Source organism: Chaetodon auriga, chromosome 1 (genome assembly GCF_051107435.1).
Source record: "Chaetodon auriga isolate fChaAug3 chromosome 1, fChaAug3.hap1, whole genome shotgun sequence".
NCBI classification, from domain to species: domain Eukaryota; kingdom Metazoa; phylum Chordata; class Actinopteri; order Chaetodontiformes; family Chaetodontidae; genus Chaetodon; species Chaetodon auriga.
The window spans coordinates 17967717-17983439 of record NC_135074.1 but is presented as its reverse complement, the minus strand read 5'-3'; the positions used below and the strand labels follow the sequence as shown (position 1 = coordinate 17983439).

Here is a 15723-nt window from a genome sequence, read left to right as displayed (position 1 = left end):
ACTTCATGTGTTACAGGCTTGTTATTACGAATGCTTTGTTTTCCTGCTCTGAGCCGGCGGGTGTGATCACAGCTTCACAACAAGAGCAACAGTATTATTGTCATTATAGTTTTTGAGTTGTTTTGTTCTGAGCAAGGCTGCACCAAACTAAGCGAACGGTTTCTTTTTGTGTCACAGGCCTACTAATGAGTCTAAAGTGCAGTGATTGATAGGAAGCAAAAGTCATTATCCGCCTTAAAACAGAAAAGACAAAAATACTAAATGCCAAAAGCAACATGAGTGAAGTGGCTTAATTACAGCAATCACCATCAGTAATATAAATGTGAGTACGCAGGCTGCCATCACACAGTATATCTCCTATGCAATGAAAAATCAATCTCACGAGGAAAAAAAATCCATCAATTCTGATTAAAATATTCTGTGAAGCCGCTTATTAGCATATCACTCTGATGTGTGAAGGTGTAGCTGTGATTGTGAAGCATTTCACTGCAGAGGAATCAACAGAACGTGTCCTGGAAGACAGATTAATACGGCAGAAAATGGAAAGAAAGATGCTAATATCTACACAGAGACAAAAACTAAACGTCCAGGTTTCACTCTTCTTATCCGCTGAGCTAACGCTGCTCATTAGCGTTTTCTAAAAGTCAAAACCCACGAGCTGCCATGTGACCAAGTGCACCAAAAAATGTACAAAGATTCAAATGTTGAGCTAAATCACACGATGCTGCGTCTATTCCAAGTAAAAACCACCTGTTAAGAATTACTGAAAGTACGTGCACGCGTACCTACGTTACAGTATTTTATCCTGAGTCAATAAATTGCAATAGCACTTTCAGATTTACATTTATTTGTCCTTTTGCAAGGAAAATTGTTTCCACCTTCGTACAGCCTCAGAATACACAAATACATCAAACTGGACAGAACACATCACACTCAACAAATACATACATGAATCCAACATACAGCCACGACCAGCACATTTAATCAAACTTTACATGCACAAACACACAAACTCAGGCACATTACAGTCTGAATGTTTAGTTCTGTGCTGGCAGAGGGAACAAAACAGTAAAAATATGGCTTTGGGTTCTTTTGCCTACATCTGTATCATATTTGCACACTCCAATATGTGCATTATAGTATTTCTCACTGTAACAGGCACTATTTGTACAGTCAAGCTGGATAGAGAGCTGCTATCATGACGTCTATCTACAGACTTTAAACATATTCAAGCACTGCTATAATTGTACCACTCAAGGCCTTTCACAGGCGAGTTGTGAAGCCACTCCAGTGTTGATGAGCTCGAGGATTTGTCAGGACAGAAGTCGTCATCCCAATGTCAGGCACTCTGAAGCAGGACATCCTTAATAATTCACCTGTGCCTGGGAAACGATTTGGCCAACACAGACTGATGCCACTATAGTGCCTTCAAATCTTGCAGCAGGGTGATGAGTAATGAGTGATACACTGTGCCCAGTTTCGGCTAAATATAGCACTTTGTATTGGACTTCAGCTATATTGTTAAACCAGATCCAAGAATCTCATGCTTTCACTCTTTCATTGGTTTTTCCAAACTCCAGCCTGCTTTCATGTGCTTTTATCATCTTTCACTCTGTAATGATGTCTGATGTCTTATTCTTCTAGCTCTTTCATTGCAGCCAAGCTATGCATATTTCTGTCTTTTTTTTTTTTTTTAATCTTATTCTGTCAGTTATCCTTTAGGTTTTTGGTCTCATCGCCTGTTTTTTGTCCCAGAGACCATTTTCTACTGTTGGCTGTTACACAGCTACACTGTACAAGCTGGGGGTTAGGTGCTTTGTTCAAAGAGACTTCAACTGTTTCTCTTTCACTTTCCTTACCCAGATGGTCTGTACTATTGCATAAGTTTAAACCACCAACTTTACACATGTGAGCTTGCTTCTTGAACTGCAGCAAATTGTCTGTCATCCACTTTCTTCCGTAATAACCACAGTATGTGGTGTCAGACCACAAGAGATGTGATGACCCTGAGAGCAGCATTTGGTGATCACCTTCTCAACAACAATGTGAAACCAAAGCACCCCACATGCCACTTCATCAAGCACCTGGAAAGCACCGTTACATCTGTTCAATTTCAGTCATTATACATTCAAGTGTGACAAACAGTTTTTACAGCAATGCATCCTCTAACTTTGTTAATGATCATACTTTTCCACGTTAACATATGTTTACAAATTCACATTAGTTGTAACTCCACAAAAGATAATAGCTTGACTTGCACAATCATTTCAATCAGAACTTCTGACTTCTGAAAAACTGTGTAATGTAAAAGGAGCTATTATTTAATGTGAGGGTGAAGACCTTTGTGAGTCTATTGACCAGTGCAGACAACATAAAGTGGTGTTAGTAAAATATAACATTTAACCACATTGGCCAAAATTTTCAATGAAAATAAAGAAAATAATTTGTAGAAAAATCAATCAAATCAGAAAAGCTCAATCAAATTTTACTTAAATTAATTAGAAAACCTAGTATCTATTATGAATTGAAAACCAAAGTGAAATATTCAGTCCAGTGTAACCTCGGCTACCTACAGGCCGAGCTAAAGAGGTGAATACACAACATTAGGTGCTGAAATCTTACTGGAGGACAAGACAGGAAGGAAAAGCTGGCCAGTCATTTAGTGTGCCTCCTTTATTGATCACAGGGCTGCAGCACAGCGCAGAATGGCACTGTGTCAAGCCCCTTACTTTGATAATGTGAGGTAGTGACCTAAGCGTCTCGGGGGATCAATTCAAAACCCTCGCCACGAAAACAGCCAATTAGTGAGCGTGCTTCACTGCCTCTCCGATGCATTCCAAGGGCCCCTTTTCCATCCAGAAAACGAGTCCATTTTCCTTTCTCCAAGGAAAGCCACGACCATGAAACAAACACATAATACAGGATGAGGAAATGTTGTTAATGGAGAAACCAAATGAATTTATCACACGCCAGCTCGCTCGGTTTGTTTTTTTCTCTGAGCACACATGTGTTCGCTGTTGGTGTCCGTGCGTCTGTGCTCATGTTCCCGTGTGATGACTTGGATGGCACAGAACCACAAAACATTAATCCTATCAAGTTAACAGACCATTTCTTAATGTCAAACCACTATCAGGACTAATTCATGGCAAAAACAAACATTTTTATGAACTTTTTACAATCTCTATCCAAGGCTTCAAGACCTTTTTGTTTTCCTATTAATTTCCACGAAAGGAGCTGCTTATGTGATGATAAATCATGAACTGACGAACAGGGTATTCTCCCCATAAAGTCTTATTTCTGGCCTCTCTGGATGCTAAGTTAGACAAGCTCCACTGTTACTAATACATTTCTCTGGCAACAAGAGACGGCACAAGGGCAAATCAGCTGTATACACACTCACTTTTTCCCATACCTTTTAAAATGCCTCCTTTTTGTTTCCTTTTCTCAAGACTTTGTGTACATCAATCCTGCCAAAGTCGTCTGATGCTTCCAGCAGGCTCTGTCTGACAGTAAATGAAAGCTGGCTGGGTTAGAGGTTAGGTCAGTCTGGATGAGGAAAGAGACACTGAAGACGCTGTCTACAGACAGCCCAGCGTCAGGAACAACAGTAGGATGGAGAAACATGATAGAGCCACAAAACACTTAGGAAACACGTCTCCCTGGCCCTGAGCTCAAGATCAATTTCTGCATACAGCCATGTCAGCAGTTACATTATTCAAAACAGCGAGAGCAAATGTTAATGAGTTCTTATTTGCATATTTATTTTGTTCTTTGTTGAAATGTCACTGATTATTATGTACTATGATGATAAATGCATCTGCTCATGCAGCCTGATGTGTAATTAGCCATTAGGTGGAATGAATAGATCAATTAAAAGGAGAGGGACCAGGATTAAGAGGAATCAACCCAGAAGGAATGCAGGAATGAGAAACAATAACTTGGGGGGAGAAAAAGCTTACCAGCACTGCTTTTTGATTAGGCTAGATGTCTGGAAAGGGTTACTAATCAAGAAAAGGTGTGTAAACTCTCAGCTGGATCAAAGATACCCCTCGTTTTACTGCACATTCTTTAGGCCTGAAGTATGACTTTCAAAATCAGGAGCTGCTGCCCTTCGCACTGGCTAAACAGTTTTTTTTTCTCCTAAGATCCATCCCTGTGTAAGAGAGGAGATGTGGATTTCCTGATTGCATCTATCCCCTCCTGGGATAATCAGGTGCCATGGCTCGGTCTATTTGAATTTTCTCTAACTCGGTAAAAAGGAAAAAGGGGGCGGTGTAAAGGGGAAAATGTTTTCGCTTGGCCTTTGCCTTTTTCCGAGCCCAACTATTCTCCTGCCAGTACTTGTTATTCACGAACGAAGAAAAAAATGCATTACTGCGGACCAGATGGGAACATTCCACATGACCAAACCAATCAATCACCTTGGTGGGACGCAGGTGTGACACAGCCGTGCAGCAACACACCATTTCACAGTCTATCAGGCACAAACACATGGTCACCAATCAATGGCACCCTGAGGACCCATGAGGAGGGGTGCTTCTCCGTAGCCTCGCTGGTTCATGGCTGATGACTTCATAATCACACATCCTTTCTCTCAGAGGAGAAAGGAGATGAGCTCCCTAATAACGTGTCCCACCATGTGAACACCAACACCGTAATGGATGCTGCATTGGTAAGGCCGCTAACATGCTTCCCCTCCTGCATCAGACATTCACATGTGAGTTCACCATCGCCGTCACTGTCAGCTTAAGAGAAAGGGGCTGTCCGGGGAAACAAGAGCACACTTAACAAGCTAAAGAAATGTCCCCCAGTTGGGCATTAGAAATCAAGTCAGTGTGTAACATCAAAGTAGGAGACTGTGTTCAGTATTAGATGCCAAACAACTGTTGAACAGCGAAACAACAGAGAGCCGAGGTGAAGGACAAGGAAGGATACACACATGGGTTAGGAATGCTGATCCAGCTCCAAGCACTGTGGGCATATTTCCTTACACAGAAAACCCCTGCAAACCCTAAGCGGTCTACAGTTTAAGAACACAAGCCTGCTCTAAATAAAACATCAAAACAGCCTGAAGGGGATAAATCTTTTGATGAGTGCACTCTGTGGGGGATGGCATTGTATGTGAGCAAAAAATGTAGCAGCCATTTAAAAGAGTTTTGTTGATTTGAAGTTGACAAAAAAAAGTACCTTCCCACTCCCATATTCCTGGCAGGAAAGAAAACTCTCACAGATCCATGCTTCTCTCTACACTTCCCACACCTCACACTCTCCGGGCTGTGCCAGCACAGGACAAAATGTCAGGCATTGTCAAGTGGGAGTAAAGGCGAAACAAATGTTTGCATTTTATCAACCAATCGCAATCCACTGCAGTCCATCAAGACGGGTGTGTAACATTATCTTGCGTTTTGTTTGCCAACATGGACACAGGACGCCTGTATGAGCAGTTGTGACTGTGGAAAAAATGGAGGCGGGGGTTAGGAGTGGTGGGCATGAGAATTAACCAGCAACTGTGGGCCAGGTTTTCTGCGGCTCTTCTCAATAAGGATGTAACCTTTGATGTATCCTCAAAAGAGCTGGAGTTAGGTGAGGGAAACTTTAGAGCTGAGACAGAGATTAATGCCCAGGAATCAGGGGTCAATTTCATGCACGCTCAGTGTTGTAGTAGTGGAGTTACTTCATTTCAAGAAAAAGAAAGGAAGGAGAATTATAATGAATTTGTCACCCATATTGTGCCCAGCCTGGGTTCATACATCTGTTCCACTGGGCGGATTTTGTCCTGAAGTTGATCCCCTTTGTGATACATGCAAGCTGACCACCACTTCACGTGTTTAGCTATTACACAGCCATCCTACATCTCCATAAATGTGAACTTAAACACGCCTCCGTATAGATTCTGTACATTTTAGGGAGCCAATAAGGTGCTAGTTTCTTGAAAAGACAAGGTGCACAGTGAGCAGATTTAATATATTAATTTATACCTGGGAGCCATTTGAGATTCAGTTATACTCCATGAACTCCAGTGACTTTTACCTTGGGGTATTTCTCTCCAAGATGTTTAAGGATTGTTCTCTCCAAGGCTTAATGTAATTGTTGGTGGGTGGTGTGATTTTAGCACCAAATAATTTTTTTTTTTATCAAAAAACAAAACAAATCAATGAATGCCCAATGTAAAGGATCAGCTACAAGTTAAATTATGGACACAAAGTTATTTATTCAGGTTGGTCTCAACTGACTGTATGTATCAACTGTATCTTAGCTTTAATCTGCAAATTCCAGAAGTACTAAAATCAGTGCCAACACTGCATAATACATCAAAATTAAGCAATATGTTTGCTATGTACAAAGATCATGTGAAAAATGTATCCAGCCATCCAATTAATAGAGTCACATACTCACTAGCATGACTTGTGTTTATAGCTGTACACAGTAAGTCTAGTTTTCACACAATTCAAGGCAAAACATTTTGAGATTCAATGGTCGCTGACTTTTTTGGTATATCGAAACTGGTGATAAGATATTCAATGCTGCCGGCATTGGCAGCGTCAAACGCTGAGGTCAGCAGACTTTAATTCTAGTAATTCTTCTCAATGAATCGTTTCCCTTTTAGCTTTCTGCTTGTATTAAATAATCTCTAACATTCTTCTTGGCATCAGCTGCAGGCAGCATGAGGCGAGAGAAATGTGAGAAAGGGGGGAGGGGAGAATGAAAGGGAGTGGAGAAAGAGAGAGATGAGGGATATACAAGGAGGCCAACAAGCACAATGGGTCTTAGTGACAGAATTTGGATTTATCTGAAGTCCTTTTCACCACTTCTCAAAAATATGCATTTTCAGCAGAAAATTAAGTTTTTAAGAAAGACAGACTCTTTTTTTGTGTAAACATCTGCAGACACACATGTACACAATTATACACAAGTGTCCTGGGCCCTTATAACAAACAAAACAGCTCTGCTCTGGGCCATGCCAATCAACAAACATAACAAGCAGTCTCTTATATAAAATGCAGTGAAACGAGCAATGAAGACACCTTTCCACTGATCGCAAATAAAACCGTGGTGCTCTCACCCCTGCAGCTGCTTTCCTAGAGACTTGTTATGTCATCATACCTTGGCCATGCCCCTGCTCTTCCTTCCTCTTTGGAGAGACAGCCCTCCAGGCCTACGCAGACTACAGCTGATCCTCTGCAGCTGGACAGCCTCGTCAGTCACATGCTGGGGGCCAGGGCCCAAGGAAGGCACGGCCGGGGCCGGGCAGGGCCGAGATGGGCTGAGAGAAGCACAAGGGCGGGGAGGACTGGGATGTGTGGGGAGATGTGGGCGGCGTAGGGATGGAGAAAAGGGATTTGCGCCCTTTCAGCTCATCTTCAGCTCTTCATGCTCCACTGACCGCGGTAATAGATAAGCACACCCTGCAGCTCTGCATAATGACCGGCTACATCCACTAAACTGTACTGCACCACATCTTCTAGCCTTCCCTTCTCTGCTCTCTGTTATTGTCAAATATACAGCAGATATATACATCCTACAGTCATGCATACAAGCGAATGTGCAAAAAATTGTTTACCATGAGTTAATACTGTATTCAGCTCTTACTGTGAAAGCTTGCTGCATGCTGTGTGTGTGTTTGTGTGTGTCAATGTGTGTGTGTGAATGACAGTGGGGGGGGAACAGCATTGACAGCACCTGTGACCCACACTGCAGTGGAAACTGAGTGCACACCTGAACAGCACCTGGTCACACTCACAGCCTGGGTTTGAGGAGGGTCTCCCAAGGGCCAGAGCATTAGCACATGACACCTGCCCCAGTAAAAACACATTGGGGATGCCAGTGTGATGTGGGAGTTGACACCTCATGAAAAGCCTAGAGGAACAATCACAAATGAAAAGCGAAAAAGACTGCAAGAGATGAATTCTGTTCTCATGCAAAAGACTATGCAGTGCAGCACGGTTCTACAATGCTGTTTTTGTTTCTTAAAAAAATGCAAAGTCACTCACACAACTCAACAATTTCATTCTTGAGTTTTAAGGAGAGGAAAGAAAACAACAACTAACCATCACCAACCACCAAACATTAGTATGATGCAAATCTTAGGTTTCAGCATTGTTGTGTTACCAACATATATTGTGGCTCCAAGCTAGAGACAATTACACAGTCTCTGATGACTCTATTATATATCAGTGATATCAATCCAGGACAAAAATATTGATCTGACCTATATGCAAAACAATCAAATCATAGCTAAAAATGCTTGGAGCATACAGTCAGACACATGAATATTGTGTGGACTCAATTATTGCTGAGAGAGTACAACAATAATAAAGTACTGCCATGAAAACAAATATTAAACCAAACTCTCTGGGGCAAATCTGTAAGAGTTTGCATACAAGGCCTTCATGGGATTGAGCTCTGAGGTGCTTTAGATTAGGATTATTAGGATTAGGATATAATACAATATAGGGAGCTTGTCTGTGATGTATTATATAACTGCACATCAGTACTGTGCTGTCTAGACATTTTCTTATTGCCCTTGAATAATTAATCTCATGGTAAGAGAAAACTCCACCTGACTGATGGAAACAGAGACCAAGGCAATAACAGACAGTGGTCGTCCATCGTGACATTTTATGTTCTGTTTAACTAATGGGTGTCGTCTTTGAAGATGGTAACACTGTGATTGTCTCTACTATTGGGTCACAGGTACCTGCAATACCCAATGAAATTCTGCTGCAGTGAACAACACAAGTGCTCTATCTCACTCAGAGACTCACGTTATGGTCACATGTGTGAGTCAACATGCTGGGAGCAGGATGCATGCGGCTGTATGCGTGTGTTGATGACAACATTAAGCTGATTAGTTTTCATGCAGGGCTAAAGCTGTATGAGTAATATGTATGAAGCACACCAGGGAAACGTGTGAATGAAAGTACAACTCAGCAGTTGTGATATCACGCCCTCAGGCACATGGCTGGAAGACACAGCGGTCGTCACCACAGTTATGCAGTGGGAGTCAATGAAAAACCCAACTTTGTACTGAAAGGACAAGTCAGCTGTTTGTATATATTAAACAAAATGAAACCTTTTTTTGAGAAGCATACAGAGTTATGGAGTAATATAAACATGAGTACAAGACTAGGCATGATATAGACAAGAGGTCAGGGCTGTAGCTCTTGCTCCTGGACTTGTTTGTATGTTTGTGTCAGAGACAATTTACCAACACAAACACAGACAGAAATCTAGTCGATGGCTTGCCGGCTTTTCTGCATCTTGACAATTTCATAGTGACAAACATGATGTTTTCACGCTCAAGTGCCATTTCTAGCTAAGTCATTCTGCTTAAAAATATATTACCTAATTCTCATTTTTTGATTTGGCCAGTGAGGAGAAGTCTGAAGTCAAACAGCGAGAATGAGATGCCTTAAACCATGTAAGAATGAATTTATAAGCAGTCATTTTAGCATAAAAAAATGATAAAATAAAGGAGGGAATAACCGTTAGGAGTGATTCCATTTTGATATCCTTGTAAGACATTTCCCCTACTCTTCATTTTTCCAATAAAGGCCCACAGCTGTGAACAGCTACTTCAACCCTGTCTGGCTAATTAGTACAGCAACTTTAAAGCATAATCTGAGGTTAAGTCTGAGAATCCACAAGCTTTCGACACTTAGTGGAAAACAATATCAGTCCATTAAGTAAATAATGACAAAAAGGCAAACATTAAGCAGCGTACACACCAATCACAATACAGCGTGAAATAAAGGAGCGGAGTGCAGCTCTTTCAGTTGTAGCTCATTGCCTGTGGTAATTGCCCAGATTGCTTGAAATCAACCTCCCCCACTGGTTTCCCCTCATCGAGCTGACACCGCAAGGAAAAATCTTTGCAGGTAATTAGATCTAACCATTCCTTGTCAGGGCTATGAACTGCTGGCTATCCCTGTGGCTAAACAATTAGAACAACTGAATGAGAAACAACCCTCCACTATAAGACCTACGGAAGACCTTACGTTAAGCATTACTACACACAGAGAAGGAAGCGAAGGCTCGGCGAATTACAATCCATCAGCAGCGGCACAGGGGCATGAAACAATCAGTAATGTGTGTGTGAATTTAAAAAATAAATCTTTAATCCAAGAACAGTTGGAAGATAAAACGTTTATCTTTTGTCTTGAAGTCTAACTCAATTATGGTTTCAAGTCATTAGTGAATGTCATGTCGTTAGAGACGATAAAATTAAAATTTTAATTGCTTGCTAATCGGTGATGTACAACTATTACACACAGATAAATCAGTGAAATGATGCTCTGTCATCACAACAGGCTGGAATAGAGGTGTGCAATGGTCTAATAATATCACAATACAGCAAGATATTTCTGCAAAAAAGGGTATTTTTCACAATATATTTATTTCTATGTCACAACTACAGTATAAATATAATTACAATATAACTGTAATAACTATAATTTCAGCTGCTGTGGTCAGATTTTTACAGCCAGCTCTTACATATTAATTCTGTGTAACTTTGGAGGGGCAGACAGTGACAAAGCTGTGCTCTAATTTAAAACAACTCTCTAATCAGAGTCACTTTCCCCCCCCATTTTCCCACCCACTGCAACTCATTATTGAGCAGATGTGCTGTGCATACAGTATGTATGACACTATAAAACAGGGGTGGGAAGTTGTGTGCCTGTGAGGCCACAGGAATCACACACTGACTAACTGCAAATATCCTTGAATGATATGTCAGTAGACTGTCTGGTGTAGCCTCTTTCAAAGCATGTGACAAGCGGTTGAGTCAAAGGGACTCACATGGCCGAGACTTAAAAAGTTTGTCCATAGCACACTCTAAGCATGAACAATGTGGCTGCCACCTGTGGGGCAGCATGCAGTGGATGACGTGGCAGTTAGTAAGAGGATTGTAGCACAAGAGGGTGGAGCTAAGATGCATGTGAGGCCCAGACCCACTGATGCACAGTCTGCCCGATCACGGGAGTCGGCCCCCTAGAGAGAACAGTGTCATCGTTAGGCATTCACCCAAAACGTCATTCTTCAGCTTCAAACCCCGACATAATTCTCCTGCAAGCCTCGAATAAGTCGAAGGAAACAATCTATTCTATTTCTGTTTCACTAGATGCATGGATTACGTTTCTAGACGTACCTCACTGTTCAACTGTTACAATGGTATGACCACCGGGCTGGTTTACATGCAAAGCTGACTTTTAAAAAATCTTCAATATTTAATTCACGAGTGGTGTAACTTATCAATTATTCAAATCTAACATAAGCTCCCCTTGCCCGCCATCTAATACCCACCATGACTGTGTAACCTCACTTCACACACTCCTTCAAATGAAACGAAAGCAAGCTTTTAATAAAAAAGAAAAAAGAAAAAAAGAGCTGTCTTAAAGGGAAACTGTTTATAGCATAATGTTTACTGTAGGTATATACACACTGACATGATTAATGTTTTTCACCATCTTGCTGCATAAAGAGGATTCCCGCTCACGATGAGTCATTCTGAGCACATTTCAAAATACTGAAAGTACAAATCAATGTATATAAAGCACAATACTTCAATACACTGAAAAACACATATACTGCAGTGCAAAAAACTGATAATTATTTGTGCATTAGCACAAGACTACACATCAATGTTGTCTAGTAATTAGGTACTATCATGCCATTATCATGTTATTCCAGTCGTTGAAGAGTGGCTGAAAGTCTAGACTAAATTGCAAGCACATGTAAATCATAATGCCTATGTATGACATATATCTAGTTATTGTTTGTCTCTGTTTTTTGTGATCTACATTATTACTATTATTTTGCCATTTGGTGGAACATGCAGCAGCTCGATGCACAGAGGTTGCAGAGAATCAGACCTTCACAGTGGGGTGAACGGTGCATTCATCATAGAGCGGTCTGTTTTTCCTAATTGGAGCTTAAGAAGTGTTAATAGGTTTTTTTTTTCCTTCCTCCATACTGATGTTCTCCATTGTATTCAAACTCTAAAAATAAAGCTATTTGGCTAAGAAGCAGTATGACGGCTCAATCAGTGGGTCACTTGATAAACAACAGAGAACTGACTCAACTAAAATGAGGCCTGACATTTCTTGCCACAGCAAAAGAAAATAATTTAGTCAGTATTTCTTTCCAAAGGAAATTTCTAATCAGTGTCGCATTTTTCTAATACAAAGCATGTTTTAGATCTACTGTGCTGATAAACTAGACAAAACATAAACACGGAAAATATGCCATCAGGGTTATGAATTGGGTACTTCCCCACCAGGAACAATACAATGAATACGAGGCAGGAAACAACAAAAGGTCCGAAGGGCTCCAACACCAGGATGACTGCTGACCACCACTGGGTCATCGTTAAGCGTCTATAGATGATCACTGTCCACAGTTTCTGTTACAAAGTTTGTCTTATATGGTTAGCACAAGGAAAACCTGATCAGTATCAGTCAGTCTGATTAGTATCAGACTGATTTAGCTGTGAAGGGTGTCAGTGTTCAGATTAGTAAATCAGTAATGTCTCTGCCTTGTTTCCTTTTCTACGAGCAAAAGACCATGAACTGACAAGGCCTGTCCAAAGCAAAGCAAACATGTATTTACACTGCCAGTTTCACATTTTCATTAGACATACAAAGACCACTGACTGGTTATTTCATCCTAAATCCAGCTATCTGCTGCAGACTTGTCAATGTGTTCAAATGCATCTTTTAACAGAAAATCTATTGTGACATAATGTTTAAAGCATGTGATCAGGTTGCTTTGTGAGCAGCTCTTTTTCTTAGTTGGCTTGATGTGTCAAAGCCTTAATAGTAAATTCCAGCATCCAAAGCCAATCCCACACCAAGGCAGAGGAGCATCTACAATGAGCGTGAGATCAAAGCAGCGCTGTGTTAATAAAATTTAAGTGCCGATCAAAGGATGAAGTCCTCTAACAAACACCACAAAGTGGTATCATGACAACAGCATGATTGTGTGGGAAGCAAAATAATTATACCGTGCAAGCATTTCATTGTCCAACAAAGCACACACAAACTGACGAAAACCATCTGCTTAACCACGAATTCCACACACCTGATGAAAAAAGGCCTACAACTGTATATTTCACTGCTACATGGTTCATTGATGAGGAATGATCCTTCAGACATGATTTAATGAGGGTACTGAAAACTCCATAAAGCTATGCAAATCCCAGATATTACAGTGGAAAAACTAGTTAGCAAGACCAGACTTATCTTGACGCTGAGATAAGCACAGGCAATTCCAGGTTCACAATCATGCTGTCAAAATCTGACATATCACTGGGACAGATCACATCCATATTCTGCAGCTTGTAAGCAAAATTACAGATGCATTTGAAAAGGGGAGAGATACACTCTGTGTGTGTGTGTGTGTGTGTGTGTGTGTGTGTGTGTGTGTGTGTGTGAGAGAGAGAGAGAGAGAGAAACAGTCGTGTGATCAATTACAAGAAAGATAATATTTTCCTTCAATTCAGCAGCACCAATTTGCGAACTAATCACCTTGCTTGGAAACCAGTCTCCAGGGCCATTACATAAGGAGCTGAGATGTAGTTAGCCATAAAACTGTCAAGAGGTTACACATCACTATGATGCCAGGCCAAAGTGCTGGATAACACACAGCTTTTAATTGTTACAATAGGAGAAGGTATTACAAGTCAGTTATAGAATATGTAGTCACAAAATGTATTTTTTGTGATTATCAAAATACAAACTATGATGTGGTAAAAAAAAGAAAAACAAATTGATTCACTTTATGTCCAGCTTCTGCAATTCCAAGTTATAGAAAAATATTAACGTTAGCAAAGCTACAGCTCTGAAAAGATGTAAGGTCTATGTTCTATGGTGAGGTCTTTTATGAAAATAACATTCAGTTGGGTGGTGATGGGTGGTGTCAATGACGGGGTACTTGAGCTCATCTGACAAGGCTATGGTGGGGGTACATCTGACCAAAAAGGTTCAGAACCACTGATCTGAGAAACACTATGATAAAATGAAATCAATGCTGCTCTGAAAATCAAATGCAGAAATAGAAACCAAGCAGTCGTTCAAACAAGCAAACAATGAGGGCAAGCATGATTTAACATAAGGTAAAGAGTGCAAAAAAAAAAAAATCTTTGAACACTATTAAATAATCTACAAAAAAAGAAGCAATTCAGATTCTTATGTGAGAGGGTCTTTGATACGATAGTCTGCTTAACCCCACACCCAGAAATCACTACCCTGCTGCCAATGATAGCTGCTGGGGGCGGTTTTGATGTCCAGGAGACAGCTTCTTATGACGGAAAGCTATACTGATGGCGTGACTTCTAGCCTGGGGGAGGGTCATCACAGGAGGAGGAGGGAGATACAGAAAGGGGAGGGGGATTAAGGGAGGAAATAGAGACAGCAGGAGATGGAGAAAAAAACAGGCCTGTAGCGTGCAAGCCTTTCAGTAGTGCTACCTCGAGATGCATGATGTGCCCTAACCTCAATCAGGCAATTTTTTTTAACAGGATGTCTTTCCACTACCAAAGGGCATGTGAGGGGTGAGTTGGAGAGAATCACTTACTTACCCATTATGTTCGAGTTCATGAAAGGTGTTGGGGACAATCCTTCATGGGACACTAATCGACTGTCACTCAAATGATCGCCATAATGAGGGCTGTCTGCAAAACCCTGGGGGAAGAGATCAGAATATTAAGCACATTACCGGGCAACTTCACTAATTGAGCATTATGGCACACCACTAATGAGTGCGAGGAGAGTACCACTGGCTTATAAACTGTCCTGTTTCTTGGGTATTATAGCGCAAAAAAATTAAAGAGACAGAAAAAAAATAGATCTTTATCTCTGTGTCTGATGTTTTAACTGTGATGTTTTAATGATACATTTTATACCTCCACTATTTGCCATGATACAATATTCAGTGAACTTGTTTGAAACAACGGTGTGTTTTACGTTGTTTTTTAATCACCTTATCAAAGATCAGTCATGCCTTGTGGATGTGAAAACTACAAGTTATAAAGCCTCCCTATAGGTTTCATCTGAATCTGAGATGGAAACAATCAACGGAGGCTTTTAAACACCCGTTAAATATTCACCTTTTTAGATGCTATTGCCCTGGTGTTTTTATGGAACTTTATTTTATTATTATTTGTTATCATTATAATTTTATTACGTGACTTTCCTCCTCTCATAAAATATATTTTAATATTTCGACTGCTGTTTTTTTTAAAGACTCTGAGCTGCATGAAGGTCTGATATAAGTAAATAAAGTTGACTATTACTAGTATTACTATTATTATTATTATTATTAGGATTACTTCTCTTGTACATCACACCCTCAAACAGACTTAAGCGTGCTTAAACCACAGTGACTCAGGGAAATAAATTGTTTTATGGGCCACATGTTGAAAGAGGGGCTTTTCATACCATTGTGAGACTGTTTTCACAGTGATTAAGTGCTCTCCTATTGGAAGTTAAGTGGTGCTCTTTAAGAAAAGGGAAGAAAATGCCGTCATCGTTAAGGAATATTTGTGCTCTAAATTCAACAGCCACTACATTCCTCAACATATGAACCTCATGTTTTCAACTCACCAACAAACAGGTAAGAGCTGTAAACAATTGTGGGTTTGTGCTGGATCTGTAGGAGCCTTCGCTTTATCTTTATTACATCTATAAAACAAAAATAACCGAACCACATATATATTCTTTTGTG

At 40.5% G+C, this 15723-nt stretch overlaps 1 protein-coding gene across 5 annotated transcripts in view; it reads right to left on the bottom strand.

Moving 5' to 3' along the window:
• tcf12 (transcription factor 12) overlaps positions 1-15723 on the bottom strand; it is a 77179-nt gene that overhangs the window by 45288 nt on the left and 16168 nt on the right. For all 5 annotated transcript variants that reach the window (XM_076727710.1, XM_076727729.1, XM_076727719.1 and 2 more), the window contains exon 5: positions 14579-14681. In XM_076727710.1, coding sequence (XP_076583825.1) covers positions 14579-14681 — 103 coding nt within the window. The remainder of the gene's footprint in view (positions 1-14578; positions 14682-15723) is intronic.